The following is a 14,178-nucleotide window of genomic DNA, read 5'->3' on the forward strand; positions in this document are numbered from 1 at the left end:
TGGCTAGAACGATGGACATATATACTTTAAATTTCGGATGATCGGGGCAACATTTCAAAAATATGATGAAGAATACCTTAATACTATTTACCATATTTAAGGTATATTTATCCCTTTTTTCTTTTACATAATTATAATTAGTGTGAAATCACAATCTTGACATTTTAACCAATAGCAATGAATTTAATTGATAAATCAGGAAAATTAATTTTAAATGAAAATAGAAATAAATTTTTTTACTATTGAGAAGAAAATAAAATATTTAATGCTATTGAAAAATAGAAGTAGAACAAAAAATTATTTTCTCGAGACTAAAATATTCTTTTCATATATATATATTTATCAATATATTTCTTATTAATTAATTAACATATTTCATAAATTTTGATTAAATTTCATTTTGAAAATTTTATTTTCTATTTTTATATAATAAATTTATAATTTATTTTATGTTTATATTATATATTATTTTACATATTAGTTTGTAGACTTAGAAAAAAATAACAACAATATTCTTACAAAATTATAAAAAGGAAAGAAATAACAATTAAAGATTTTAGCCTCTTAAAAAGATATAATATTAATTAAAAATTTAAATTTAATTAATTAATTTTTTTATACAATCTCAAACATATATGATAACAATTAATTTGATACTCTAACTTGAAAAATAAAATAATAAAATATTATAATCTATAGATTTTAATGTTAAAACTTGAAAATTTTAAATTTTGAAAATTATAATTATTACAATTTAAAATAATATGTAAACATTCATTTTACTTAGAAACAAATTTAAACTTTTGCATGTAGAAAGTTCATTTTTAATGTGTTTGAAAATATTTGAAGTTCAAATAAATAATATTTTTAAATCTAGGGTCAAATACTACTGGTAAAGTATTTTTTTTGAAAAATAAAAATAGAAATGAAAAGAATATTATTTTATCCTTATATTGGACAATGCATAATCGAAACCGTATTTATCCATTATCCAAATATCTGTTCCTTTTTTTTTCTGGTCCGGATCAATTTCAAATCTAAAACAATCTGAACCTTTGGATTATGATAAAGCAAATAGTACCTTCTAAAAAGATTACTATATAATTATTCACAAATTTCATCCACCTGTCCCTTTGTCTCTTGCCTTTTTCCCTTTTACTTCTCTTGAAATCTCCATTAACAAGATAAACTAAGAACTGAAGAAAGAAAAGGAGAATAACCCTTTTTCAGATTTCCAGTTTCTTCATCAGGGTTGATCGCAATTTTTTGTTTTTTTTTTTTATGTTGAGGTGTTTGATTGAGAATTTGAGATCGTTTGAAAAGGAAAGTCATGACGAAATTGATGAGTAAAGGTTTTATGTTTCCTTCTTCTTCTTCTGATTGTGGTGAAATTTATGATCATCTTCGTCTTAATCTACATGGGATCTGTTCTTTTCCCAATAAATCGGTCAATCTTTCTTGTCTTCCTTCGTTGAAGCTTTCATCTTCTTGTTTGCCAAGAACCGATTTTTATGGTCGTAAATTGGTTATAAATGAAGGCTTATCCAATTTCAACCGAAGAGTTGCTGATATCACTGCTCAGGTTTGGTTTTGACTTTTTTTTTTGTTTTATTTTTGAGGGTTTGTGGTTGAAGATCTTGTATATGAGTAGTTTTGGATCGTATTTGGGGTCAAATCTAACTTCGTTGATTATTGTTCATTTGCTTGATATTGGCCTTAGGTCATTTTGTTGTAATTTTTTTAACTGGTGTTCTGTGTGCTTACAGATGAGTGTTGGAATCAAGAAAGCACAGAAATGGTGGGAGAAAGGGGTTCAACCTAACATGAAAGAAGTGAACAGTGCACAAGAACTTGTTGACTCTCTATTGAGTGCAGGGGATAAATTAGTTGTTGTTGATTTCTTTTCTCCTGGCTGTGGAGGTTGTAAAGCTCTTCACCCCAAGGTTAAAAAAACAGTCCTTTTCTTTGTTTAAGAATGTTTTTGAATGTCAATGTATGATCTGTAAACTGTTTCTATTAGTTTTGAACTGATTTTGTTGAATTGGTAAATACAGTTGTGTCAGCTGGCAGAGATGAATCCAGATGTGCAGTTTTTACAGGTGAACTATGAGGAACACAAGTCGATGTGTTACTCTCTTAATGTACATGTTCTCCCATTTTTCCGTTTCTATAGAGGAGCTGAAGGCCGTGTTTGCAGCTTTAGCTGTACCAATGCCACGGTTAGTTCTTTATGCACCTATTACCTGCTTTTGCTTTAGCTTTGCCATAGCAATGTATCGTGTTTTTGGATAAGAATGTTAACGATGGATTCCATTAGCTGGCAATGCTTTCTTCGAATTCAGTGGAAGTCATTAGATCTCACTTCTCTTGTTTAGGTCTGTCCTTAAGTTTTATCCACAATCAACACTTTCAATTGATAGATCTTCTTCAAGATACTAGTCTTGGATCAAGTAATGTGACGCAGTGATCTGCAATATACCGAGCTAAATTCGCTGTGAATGTTATAAAACCAATGCTATTATTGGCTTTGCACTTATTTATTTGTATTTGTTATCTTTGTTGAAACTGTAGTCTAATATTAGTGTTGCATACTATGGAACAGATCAAAAAATTCAGAGATGCATTGGCGAAGTATGGTACAGATCGTTGCACCATTGGGCCACCCAAAGGGCTCGAGGAGAAAGAGCTTCTTGCACTGGCAGCTAACAAGGATCTTTCCTTTAATTACACTCCAAAAACAGAAGAAGAACCCATCCTCGTTACCTCACAAAAGGAAGTTCAGGATAGAACTACTCCAAATATAGAGTCCCCTCTACCACTTCCTCTTCCTCTCCCCATTACGTCAACTAGCTCACAGACGGCCAAACGGGATACAGAGAAAGAAGCATATGCTACTTCTGGTAGATGATTTTAATGTTTGTGGTAAATGATGTTGAAGAGGTTACATTTGTACAGCTATATATTATGCTTTGTTGTGTTATAAGACTATTGCAGTCTGGAGGAACTTAAATATTAGTATAGGGAATGTCAAATATTTACTGGCTACTGCTGGGTATATCTGGTCTTGTACATCTGGTCTTGTACATAGTTTATGTGGAAGCTCTGGTATATATCTGAGCCTGAGCGATAGCGAGAGTCTACTCTTCCCTTTTACTTGGCTTCTCCTTTTTTTAATTGGAGCAAGTCGAAATGGTTCTCTTGATAATAGTAAGATGTTTGTACTGGTTTTTGATCTCTTTGTTATTGAGTAATGATAATATGATGTCTTTTTTATTCTCCTGTTTCTGACCATGTGGTTTTTCATTCTATGGAGTTGATAAAAAAGGACTCTTAAAGAATCTGAAGTCACAAAGCCAAAACTTAAAGAGTGACTTTGAAAGTATTTTACATATCCCTTTTCCACTAGCCTATCCTTGTATCTTTCCACTTCTCTTTCTGCATTATACTTCCACCTTGAAGACCCACTTACAGCCAATAACCTTTTTAACAGTAGGCATATCAACCAAACACCAAGTTCTGTTATTGGTGAGAGCTTGAAGTTCCTACTTCGTGGCAGCTAACAGGTGTGTGTCCTTCATGGCTTCAATATGACATGTAGACTCTTTAATTGCTGAATAATTGCAGATGGAATGCTAATACGATGTAGCTAACGATGCATACAGACCAGGGATATAGACAAGCATTGGATCTAGATTCTATATTAGAAGGTAGAGGTGTATGGACAAAATCATGCAACCGATTCGGAGGCTTGGGCACTCTTTTGGTACTCCTAGGTTCCATAGGTTCTGGTGGAGCTACTATAGGAGGTGAACCTGGATGTTGTGGTCCAACTTCCCCTACTATGTCCGCGAGAATAAGTAGTGTTTGAAACTGTGATGCTATGAAAATTTAATACCTGCAAATGAGAGTCAGTAGATGAATCTGAGCCAGACATTGTTTGGAAAGAAAAGACACCTTTTCCTTAAATACTACATATCTATTAACAAACAATTGCTTCCTCTCAATGCCATAAAGAAGGTAACCTTTCGGTGTGCTAGAATAGCCTAAATGAACTGCCTTCTCAGTCCCGAGTCCAAACTTGTCACCAGTATCCTTGGTGATAGTTGCATAACATAAGCTACCTAGAATCTTAGGTATTGTATATTTGACTCTCTTCAATAGAACACTTCAAAAGGTGATTTGTTAAGCAAGGTCCTGGAAGGTAATCCATTGATGAAATATACTGCATTCTGAACGCATAACCCCCAGAATCTCAAGGGTATGTGACCTTGGAATCTAAGAGATCTTTCCACCTCAAGGATTTGTCTATATTTTCTTTCAACCACCCCATTCTGTTGGATTGTGTGAACACATGAGCTCTGTAGAACAACTCCTACAGACTTGAGTAAATCTTCATAGTGTGCATTAAAAAACTTGAGTTTTATCATTACTTATGAAAACTTTGAGAAATAGCAAGCTGATTTTTATTAGCAACAAGAACTTTTTTACTACAGTATTAACATCACTCTCGAGTTTCATACTACAGTATTAACATCACTCTCGAGTTTCAATAAGAACAACCAAGCCATCCTACTATAATCATCTACTATTGTAAGAAAAACTATATTCACATCATATGTGGGAGTTTTTTAAGGACCTAAAACATCTCCATGACTAAATCAAAAGGATTACTAGCTCTACTGACATTAACGGTGAAAGAAAGTCTTGTTTGCTTTGCAAGTGGAAAAATAGAACAAGAGAGGTTCTTATTAAGACTAGTTGATTTTATGAGGGACATTTATTGTAGAGCTCTACTGGAATCTTTCCAATCCTCTTGTGCCATAGCTCCGCATCAGGCTTGGTGACGACAATTGAAGCTGAAGTTGAGGCACAGTGAGAAGGTCCTGCATCAAACAGAAGTGAGGGAAGAATGTCATACAACATCTAAGTTCCCTCGTCAACTTGGAAACAGATAGAAGATTATGTTTAAAATGTCGACCGCACAATACATGTTGTAAATCTCCCTATAATAATAGCCTACAAATACCAATGTGTGATGGAAACATTAATCTCATTAGGCAAGTGTACCTTTTGATGTCGTTGTTCACAAGCAGTGTACAAAACAGCTAGGGCTGATGCCATGTGTTTACCCCATATCCACTATCCACCTATTCAACACATCATTAACATTTAAGGCTGTAATGGTACCTGTTGTGTTGGTTGCAGCTGCAGACTGCAGTAGTTCCCTTATTTGCATTCTCCTTGTCGAGCATTTGCAAATTGTATTCATGATCCAAGATAGAACCAAAGCACTGCAAGTTTCCCAATGTTCATGATGTTCCTCACAAAATGAATCCTTCTTATACGCACCTGTAACAAGCCCTAATTTCGTCTTAGCCTGCTATGCAATTCGCATTGGACTACGCCATTGCCCATAATTCTCAAATCCTTTCAATTGGACTGGGTTTAGTATACCATCTAGTCTGAAGGATGCACATATATGTGATGAGTATGATCTATTCTTTCTGCCGCCATAGCTACCGGATGACGAAAGCACAAACATTTCCACTGAAATCTCTGTTCAATGGCATATGTGTCATCACAGCCTTTGTTGTTGCCTTGTCTTTATAAACTTGATCTACCATTACCTTTTCTTTTCGCAGCTGATCACATCGCTCACGAATGACACACTAAGCACTAATGTTTGTTTTATCAGATGTATTATCTGCATCTAATCCACACATACCTACCCCTTGTTCCTGAAGATTTCTATCAAACAATTCACAATCCTTCACAAATACAGTTACACGTAGGGGATACTTTGACAATTCCTGCTATCTTTCTTTAACACACATACACTCTTACACTCATCTCGTTGTGTATTTTCAATGGTGCATTGCTACCTTCGATCTTATACTTCAACTTCATACAATTGTATGTCAAATCAACACTAATTTATTTAACAACTTCCTCCACTAAATCTCTAAATGTTGCATACTTTTTCATCATAATAGCTGTAATTATTTCATCCCATCTTCCCAAATGCATGGCCAGAAAAAAACTAACGTTGTCCATATCTAAATTGTATTTCAATAAAATTGTATTCTAATCATCCACCAAACATACAAATTTACAATCATAGTAATATTCAAAATTCTATGACAAATACATCGAAAAAATGTATTTTTTATTTGTATTGTACTTCAAAATATAATAATATTCAAGGTTCAATTTGTATCATATGAGCTAAGTTGTATTCTAAATAAATATGTCTTTCAATCATTCAATATAAAAAATTCAACAACATTCAATAATTCATTGTATGTATCCCAAACAAATTACATTTTAAGTAAAAATGTATTTTGAAGCTTAATTGTATTCGAAAGTGTATTATGTTGAATATACAATTTGAATCACATCATCTAAATTTTATCCTAAATAAATGCACATTCAATCTTTCAATTGTTGTATTCAAAACAAATTGAATTATAAAATAAAACTGTCAATTGAATAAATTCATATTCTAAACTTATTCATGCTTTGTCATAAGTAAATTCAACAAAAATTTTGACAAAATATATGATCAATTAAAGCTCGAAGATCAAATCTGAATTGTCTGCGAACCATGCATTTCACTGGGCTTAATTTTCCAATTGAATTGTCCTGCTCCAATGATGAATTGCTTCTCTAATTTTGTATTCAAAAACAAATTTCACAGATAGTGACCTTAAAATTTCCAACAAAAATGATGATGAATTGTTGAATTTGAGGAACAAGGAAGAGACCTATTTTGAGACTCCTGCTCTTTGTAACACAAATAATGAGAAATTTCAGCATTTTAACCTTTTCAAAGATTTTCTTCCCTGATTTTCTCTAATTAGTTTTTTATTATTTGTATTTTTTTAAGATAAAACATTTGAGGAGTACATAAACTCGTCTCATAGAAAACTAAAATATAGTTATTTTTTGTAAATAGTAAAAGTGTGGCTAAGTGATCCTATTTAGTGCTAAATGTTTGTTGTTTAGAATTGTTTTTCTTTATTATAATACCTAGTTCATACCTCAAAAATAAAAAACATGTTTAATTTTATAATATATGTAATATCTGTGTGTGTGCACGCATGTGTGCGTGTGTCTGTGTGAGCGTGCGTGCGTATCTTTAATTGTTGCACCGAAATGAAATATATAAATTTTGAATAATTTACTCGAAATCCTTCTTTGCGTCATTAGGAAACAAATATAATGCTTCACACACTATGTCCTTTTTCTTGGATGTCTTGAGGTCAATGATTCATGAAGATTTAATTGTTATTACTTTTCTTTTATTTTTGTGTTCTTCACTTTCTTTTTTTTAGAAGCGTTCAACACTTATTTAAGAAGGGATATCTTTATATGGTGGAGATGTTATTTTGTAACTCTTTCTACCCTTTTTAAATTGGTGCTTACAGAAAAATAATTTCGAATCACATCAGTCCACATGGGTGACTCAAGACTCAAATTTACATCTCTCACTTCGCATATGATGGACAAGACCCAAGCTAATATGACATCAACTAGACACATAATTCATATGATAAATAGTTCATGCGATCTATGAGCATCAAGGCTTTGCTTGCCCTACATTTTAATTCAATCACATGTGAAAAGAATTCACTAGAATTATGAGAATATTATTACTCACAATACCACAGACATTATCCACTACTTTACTAGTTACTTATTCGATCTCTCATCTTCTTGAAGGGGTGAACTTGAGTTCATGTTTAACTTTATATGCATAATTACATTCGAGTGTAATAGTCTGCTTGTGTATAAGTTAAAATTTTCATTTAGTCATCCTCCCTTTCTGCTCGAATCTATTTGTTCCATATCAACTGCTTCTCTAGGCATGCATTGCGTTACCGAATCACTTATGGTTGTTACTAACATGCTAAAGTAGTAATACCGATCAAAACTTCAAGAAGCAACAAAAGGCCAAAGGGTATTTCAATGAAAATTTAATTTAATCTTTTAGTGTCTCAAAATGAAGAAGCAGGAAACCATTCTTTCATTAACTCATTGATCACTTAACAAGCGTAGTATGAAATACATGCTACAATTGTTCTCACCTTATATTGGTGTGCATGTGTCTCAATGTTTTAATCATTCAAATATCGTACAAATCTTGATTTGGATACCTATATATGTCTAACCCGAGTTTCTGTCTTCAATGATCCTCAAATTCATCTTCCTAGAGAGACTCTTATTTGGCTAACAAAACAAGTCATAATATGGTGGTGAAACTTTTTTCTTCACGTTCTTCAATGTAAGAGGTGATTGCTCATGTGAGAGAGTAAATCTCGTAACCTGTTCGACAAACTTTATTTCTAAAATCATTATCACATGCATATGAGATATTGATACAAATTCAAAATAGTCATATATCGGTGATAATATTATAACTATCAAGTTAATTTACAATGCATGAATATTATTATATTCTCTGCAAACCTAGGGCCTTAATATGTTTCTCGAACAAGTCTCTAGATATCACTTTCATAAAAGAACCAACTATCATTTCACGAGTTCAAATTTATTTCACCACTTGCTACTATGTCTCTTACAAAGTTATACTTGATGTCAATATGTTTGATTTTGATGTAATACTTAGGGTCCTTCGTGGACGCTTAAGTTGCAATATAGAATCATGGGACCCTTAGAATTATTTGCAATATTCAAATGCTCGAAAAATCTAATTAACCAAACAACTTCTTGTACTGCAAATGCATAAGCTATGAATTCACATTTCATAGTTTGAAGAGTTTCTCAAGTTTGTTTCTTATGTTTCCATGAAATAGCACCACTATTAAGTAAGAAAGCATAACTCGGGTTTGATTATCTGTCACACCGGTCACTAGCCCAATCAACATCCATATAACCTCTTTTGAATAAATCATATCCACTATAATATAATGAGTGATCTGCAGTTCCCTTCATGTATCAGAATATTGTCTTAATTGTTTTTTATTGATCTCTTCCATGGTTGAATTGACACCTGTTAACCAGCTCATGGTATAAAAACATATTTTGGTGAGTACACATCCTAGCAAACATCAAACTCCCAACAATACTAGAATATGAAACTCGAGACATGTATTTCTTTCATTTTCAGTCTTTGGACTCATTTCAAGGATTAAAGTTTCACCCCTTGCTATAGGAGTATTCATGTATTTGAAATTATTCATTCAATATTTTCCTTATATAAGTTTCTTAAGATAAACTCAAAAGTTTCTTGGAACGATCTTTTTGGATCTTAACACCCGATATATAGTGTGTTTCACCAATATCATTCATATCAAAAGATTCTAAAAGTCGTGACTTGACAGTGTTTACATACTTCAAATTATTTTCAGCTAATAAAATATTGTTACGGAAAGATAAAATTACAAAATTTTCGTTGGATTTTTTCGCATAAATACAATGGTCTTCATTGATCATGGTGAAATAAAATGACATCACCTCCTTATGAAATCTCACTGCCTTAAAGATCGTTTAAGACCATAAATTGATCTTTTCAATTTAAAATTTTTCTTTTCTTGACCTTTAACAATGAAACCTGTTGGTTGTTTCATGTAGATTTTCTCATTTAATTCTCCATTGAAAAAAAGGGTTTCATATCCATTTGGTGTAATTCTAGATCTAAACGTGCTACAATACCTAAAAGTAATCATATGTAGGTAAACTTCACAACCGTTGAAACTTTTTTCTCATAGTCTATTCCAACTTCTTGAGTAAAACTTTTTTCCACCAATTGTGCTTTATGTATTTCTATTGATCCATTCAATTTGGGTTTAACTTTGAGAATCATTTTATTCTCAAGCTTTATGTTTCTAGGAAGGTCAACTAGATTCCTGAGTTTGTTGGTTTTCATAGACTCTAATTCTTTTTTCATCACTTTTAACCTTCATTCTTTTGTGGTTTAATTAAGTCCCTATTACAGAATTAGGTTCATCCAATTATATAGGAGATACCAAGAAAACATAATCATCAATCTCATAAGATTATTTATGTACACCTTTTTCTTGTGTAATTGAAGTTTTAATTTCTCCATATGAATTTGGGATTCATAACTTCCACTTGGACTATGAATCATTTCTTGATAATTTGAGCTATCAAGTATGCATTAGGACATTATCTCATCTTCTGAATTTAACATTTTATAGAGAGATCCACCTTCATCTATTTCATTCTTTTTGGAAAAATTATTTTTAAAAAATCTGATATCTCACGATATAATTTCGGTAATACTTTCATCCTCCCAATTCGTCAATAAATAAATATCCTTCGGAGTCTTTTGAGTGTCTTATAAAGACACATTTCTTTTATTTTAGACTTAGTTTATCAAATTCACCAAGACGGTATTTAATATATACAGAGCAATCCCAAAGTCGTAAATCATTTAGGTTTATTTTATTTTTAGTTCAAAGTTCATAAGGAGTTGAAGATACTAATTTAGAGAGTAGATTATTCAATATGTAAGCTGCGATCAATAATACATCTCCCTAGAAAGCGATAGACAAATTTGCATGCATCATTATTGAACTAGTCATATCCAATAATGTCCTATTCCTTCTTTTAGCTACACCATTTTGTTGAGGTGGAGAAGAAGTAGTTAACTGTCTGATAATATCCTTTTCAATATGTAATTATTCATTTTTTTGACAAATATTCATGTCCTCAATTGGTTCTTAAAACATTTATACTTTTATCTAATTGATTTTCAACTTCATTCATATGTCTTTTAAATCTCTTAAGTGCTTCAAATTTATGAGAAATACATAACTAAAGAGAGTGAAATCACCAATAATAATGAAGTATGTAGCATCAGACCTTGCACTCACATTTATTGGACCACGAATATCACAATGAATTAATTAAAGTGGAAACTAAGCTTTTTTAGACTTCCCAAATTGTATACATATAATCTTTTCAACAAGATAATTTTCACACGATGACATATCAATTTCAGCAAAAGAATCTAAATGTTCTCTTTGTCAACATATTCATTCGATCTTTCCCTATGCCGCCTAATCGTAGATGCCATGTAATAACATCAATATTATTTTTACTTGAATAACATGTCATTATAAAACGGTCAACATAATAGTCATAATCTAAAGGATAATAATCTAAAAACATAAAACAATCATAAAGAAATTTAAACCATATAAAATATTATCTAGAGTAGTTCTAACGTCATTATGACTAAAAAAATATAATCCAACACCAACGTCTAAAGAACAAACATTGATATTAAGTTTCGTCGAATCTCTGAAGTATATAAAACATCATGCAACATAAAGGAACAACTATCATGCAAGTTTACTTTGCAAGTGTCTAAACCCTTTGAATTTCAATTTAGCGTTATTTTCTATGTAAATCCATCTTGATTTAGGTGAAACTCGACAAAATTCCACAAATACTTCTCTATCTCGACTCATGTGGTCAGTGGATCCTGAGTCAACAACCCACAATAGGACAAGATTCAGCTAGTAAAAATGTGTTAGAAACATATGTAAAACTTAGATATATGCTTAGAAATTCTACCTTTTTTGGATCAATACATTCATGAGCAAAATGCCCCAACACCTGGCAATTGTAGCTCTTCAATTTTCTTTCATCTCTCGTCTTGGAAAACTATTTTTCCTTTCTTGAAGTTTGGCTTCTTCTTTTTCTCATAGGGTCTTTCTCTGATCTCTTTGTCTTTTCCATTTCTTTTTAATTCTGCACTTGAAGTCTAAAGATTTTGTACTGCTTGGATCTTCCACAAAAAATTTAGAAGCAACTTTAGCAGCACCAAGCGTTCATCTTCATATTCAACATGGAAGGCAACATCAAAAAACATTTTGATTCTATCATTATGGGTCAAGTTAACCTTCAAATGTTTTCAATTATTGTGAAGAGATCAAATCACTGCCTGAACTTGTTGCTCATCTTAAAGAGCATGACCAACACTCTTGAGTTAAGCTATCATGTTTGACATCACCACAGGGTGTTGTTTAATATTTTGATCATGATACATCTTGTAAGTGTCAAATTTGATAGTTAACTATCAAATTTGATAGTTAACAGTTGGAGGCAGGTTACAGACGTACCCCATACGTTCCTCACAAATGTGCCCACATAGCATAAGCAGTAGAGAATTCCTCACATTCATGTATGAGGTCATCAACTACAAAGTTAATTATTATTCCATGTGCAATGAAATTAGCCTTTGTTCAAGGTTTGTAAGCTTTAAGATTCCTTGTGTGTTGTGCAGTGTTTCCCTCTTCTGGTTGATTCGAAACATGATTTATACTTTTGAGAAAATTTTGTTGTTCCATTGCATACCATATTTTACAATTTCAAATGTCGTGATCGGTGACTGTCACGATTCACTTTTTCACCTTTGTTTAAGTTAGCAATAATACTTTTTGATGTCATGTCTGTTTTTGAGATATATTAAAGCAATAATTTCTAACCAATTATGCATGTGACATACACATAAAAGCAAATCAATTCTCATAAAAGTTTCATATTTATTGTAAAATAAAAAAGATACCTAAGCATCCAATTATCATATCTACGAACTAAATATTTAACCAAAATTTGAAACTAATTTCTTAATGTGTATATTAATAAATTGAAGACTTTAGCAAAAGATTTTAAAATATAATAACATATATTGAGAAAAAAAATACTAATATTTTATATATTAGAACGAAAATAATTAATAACAAATTTCATGTCCTTTTAAGACTAAAATCATCCAATAAGTCTTCAGGGCAACAAATATACATCCTAAAAGGCTGAATAGACCAAATCACATGATAATATTAGTCAATCTATCATTTCAAGATTCATGGAGAGCGACATTAGATAAGTTAAGATTTTTCAATTCAAAATTTTCTCATAATCAGCTTTCAGTCCTTTTTAACTCAAAAAGATGAATAAAATCATCTGTTGAAATATTAGAGGATATCGTCAAAGACTTGAACTCTTTAAAAATCCTTTTCTCTTCTCCTTCGAATAATCCTTTGATTCTTAAACAAATTTTGACGATTCATATGATTTTCTCACCCTAAAAAACATTTTCTACAACGACGTTCTCTTCTACATTCCTTTTGTTCGACTTTGAGAATTCTCATGTGAACTAATTCAAACTTGTTCATGTCCATTCGTGTTTGAAATAGAACCAAAGAAACAATAAGAATGGTTGTACCACTAATTGTGACAACATACGTGACTATTATTTGTAGAAGACAAAAATTATTTAAGAAACTTAAAGGCTAAACAAATTTATCAAGACCAAATAAATTTTTTATCTAAACCATAATATATATACTCAAATATCAACGTATGGTTATGAAAAAAATTGTAATGTCTACAATTCAGACCAGATTAAAAAATATTAATTACATAAATGTCACATGTCTTGAATGAGAAAAACTTTTAAATTTCAATCTTTTGTGCAAGTACAATATTACTCTTTCAAGTAAATAGGAATGGATATCACATAAGACGACAAATAAAATATTTTAATGACTTAATATCTAGTAATGAAAAAGTAAATCACATTTTTTCATAAAAGTTTAAGGCTCTCATAGTACTATTATATAATAAATACATATGTAGAATATTGAATTTAAAGTCTTCAATTTTTTTTTGACATTTTCCCATAAAGAAAGTACAAGAACCCAACTTTATAAAATAAATAAATTAAAATGTACAAGGTCATTTAATATACATGACAATCATTTTCACTTCACAACTTAATTTTAATTCAATTTTTTCATTTTATTTTTAGATTAAAAAACTTTTCCAAAAGAATGAGAGGAAAAACGTCACTATGCGAAGAGAAGAATGATGCAAAAAAATCAACATTTTTCTTCTTTTCTGTCCAAAACGGTTCAAAAAATTAATTTTTTATCACCTTTTCTTTTCCAACACAAAAAATAAAGGCATTGAAAATGGTCTAATAGACCCTGTACTTGTGTGACTTTGTATTTTGAACCTTTCTACTAAACGCTTTATCAATTGAAACCTTAAACTTAATAAAATATAATTTATCAAACCCCTTTGACCATTGACTAGGCTTATGTTGCATTAAAATGGTTGAGTTGACAAATATGTGTGAATACACTCTTCTTAAGGAGAGTGACAATCCTCTTTAAGTTAAAA

The 14,178-nt window shown here is 31.2% G+C and overlaps 1 protein-coding gene and 1 long non-coding RNA gene across 2 annotated transcripts; one reads left to right on the top strand and one right to left on the bottom strand.

Moving 5' to 3' along the window:
- The first annotated feature begins 1,105 nt into the window (after positions 1–1,105).
- LOC107007451 (thioredoxin-like 1-1, chloroplastic) lies at positions 1,106–3,275 on the top strand. The gene is made up of 4 exons (XM_015206078.1): positions 1,106–1,582; positions 1,767–1,943; positions 2,055–2,219; positions 2,603–3,275. Exons 1-4 carry the CDS (start codon positions 1,331–1,333, stop codon positions 2,906–2,908), a joined length of 900 nt encoding a protein of 299 aa, XP_015061564.1. The 5' UTR covers positions 1,106–1,330; the 3' UTR covers positions 2,909–3,275.
- Positions 3,276–4,447: 1,172 nt separating this feature from the next.
- Positions 4,448–6,239, bottom strand: LOC114075234. Its single transcript, XR_003575755.1, has 2 exons — positions 5,068–6,239; positions 4,448–4,883 (listed from the first exon to the last, which is right to left on the bottom strand). It is a non-coding gene; the product is annotated as an uncharacterized LOC114075234 (long non-coding RNA).
- Between the last annotated feature and the right edge of the window lie 7,939 nt (positions 6,240–14,178).

Source organism: Solanum pennellii, chromosome 12 (assembly GCF_001406875.1).
Source record: "Solanum pennellii chromosome 12, SPENNV200".
Taxonomy (NCBI): domain Eukaryota; kingdom Viridiplantae; phylum Streptophyta; class Magnoliopsida; order Solanales; family Solanaceae; genus Solanum; species Solanum pennellii.

Coding starts and splice junctions, on each gene's coding strand:
- LOC107007451 (XM_015206078.1), top strand. CDS start 1,331: ATGACGAAATTGATGAGTAAAGGTTTTATGTTTCCTTCTTCTTCTTCT. Junction 1,583..1,766: donor TTGCTGATATCACTGCTCAG/GTTTGGTTTTGA, acceptor GTGTGCTTACAG/ATGAGTGTTGGAATCAAGAA. Junction 2,220..2,602: donor TTAGCTGTACCAATGCCACG/GTTAGTTCTTTA, acceptor ACTATGGAACAG/ATCAAAAAATTCAGAGATGC.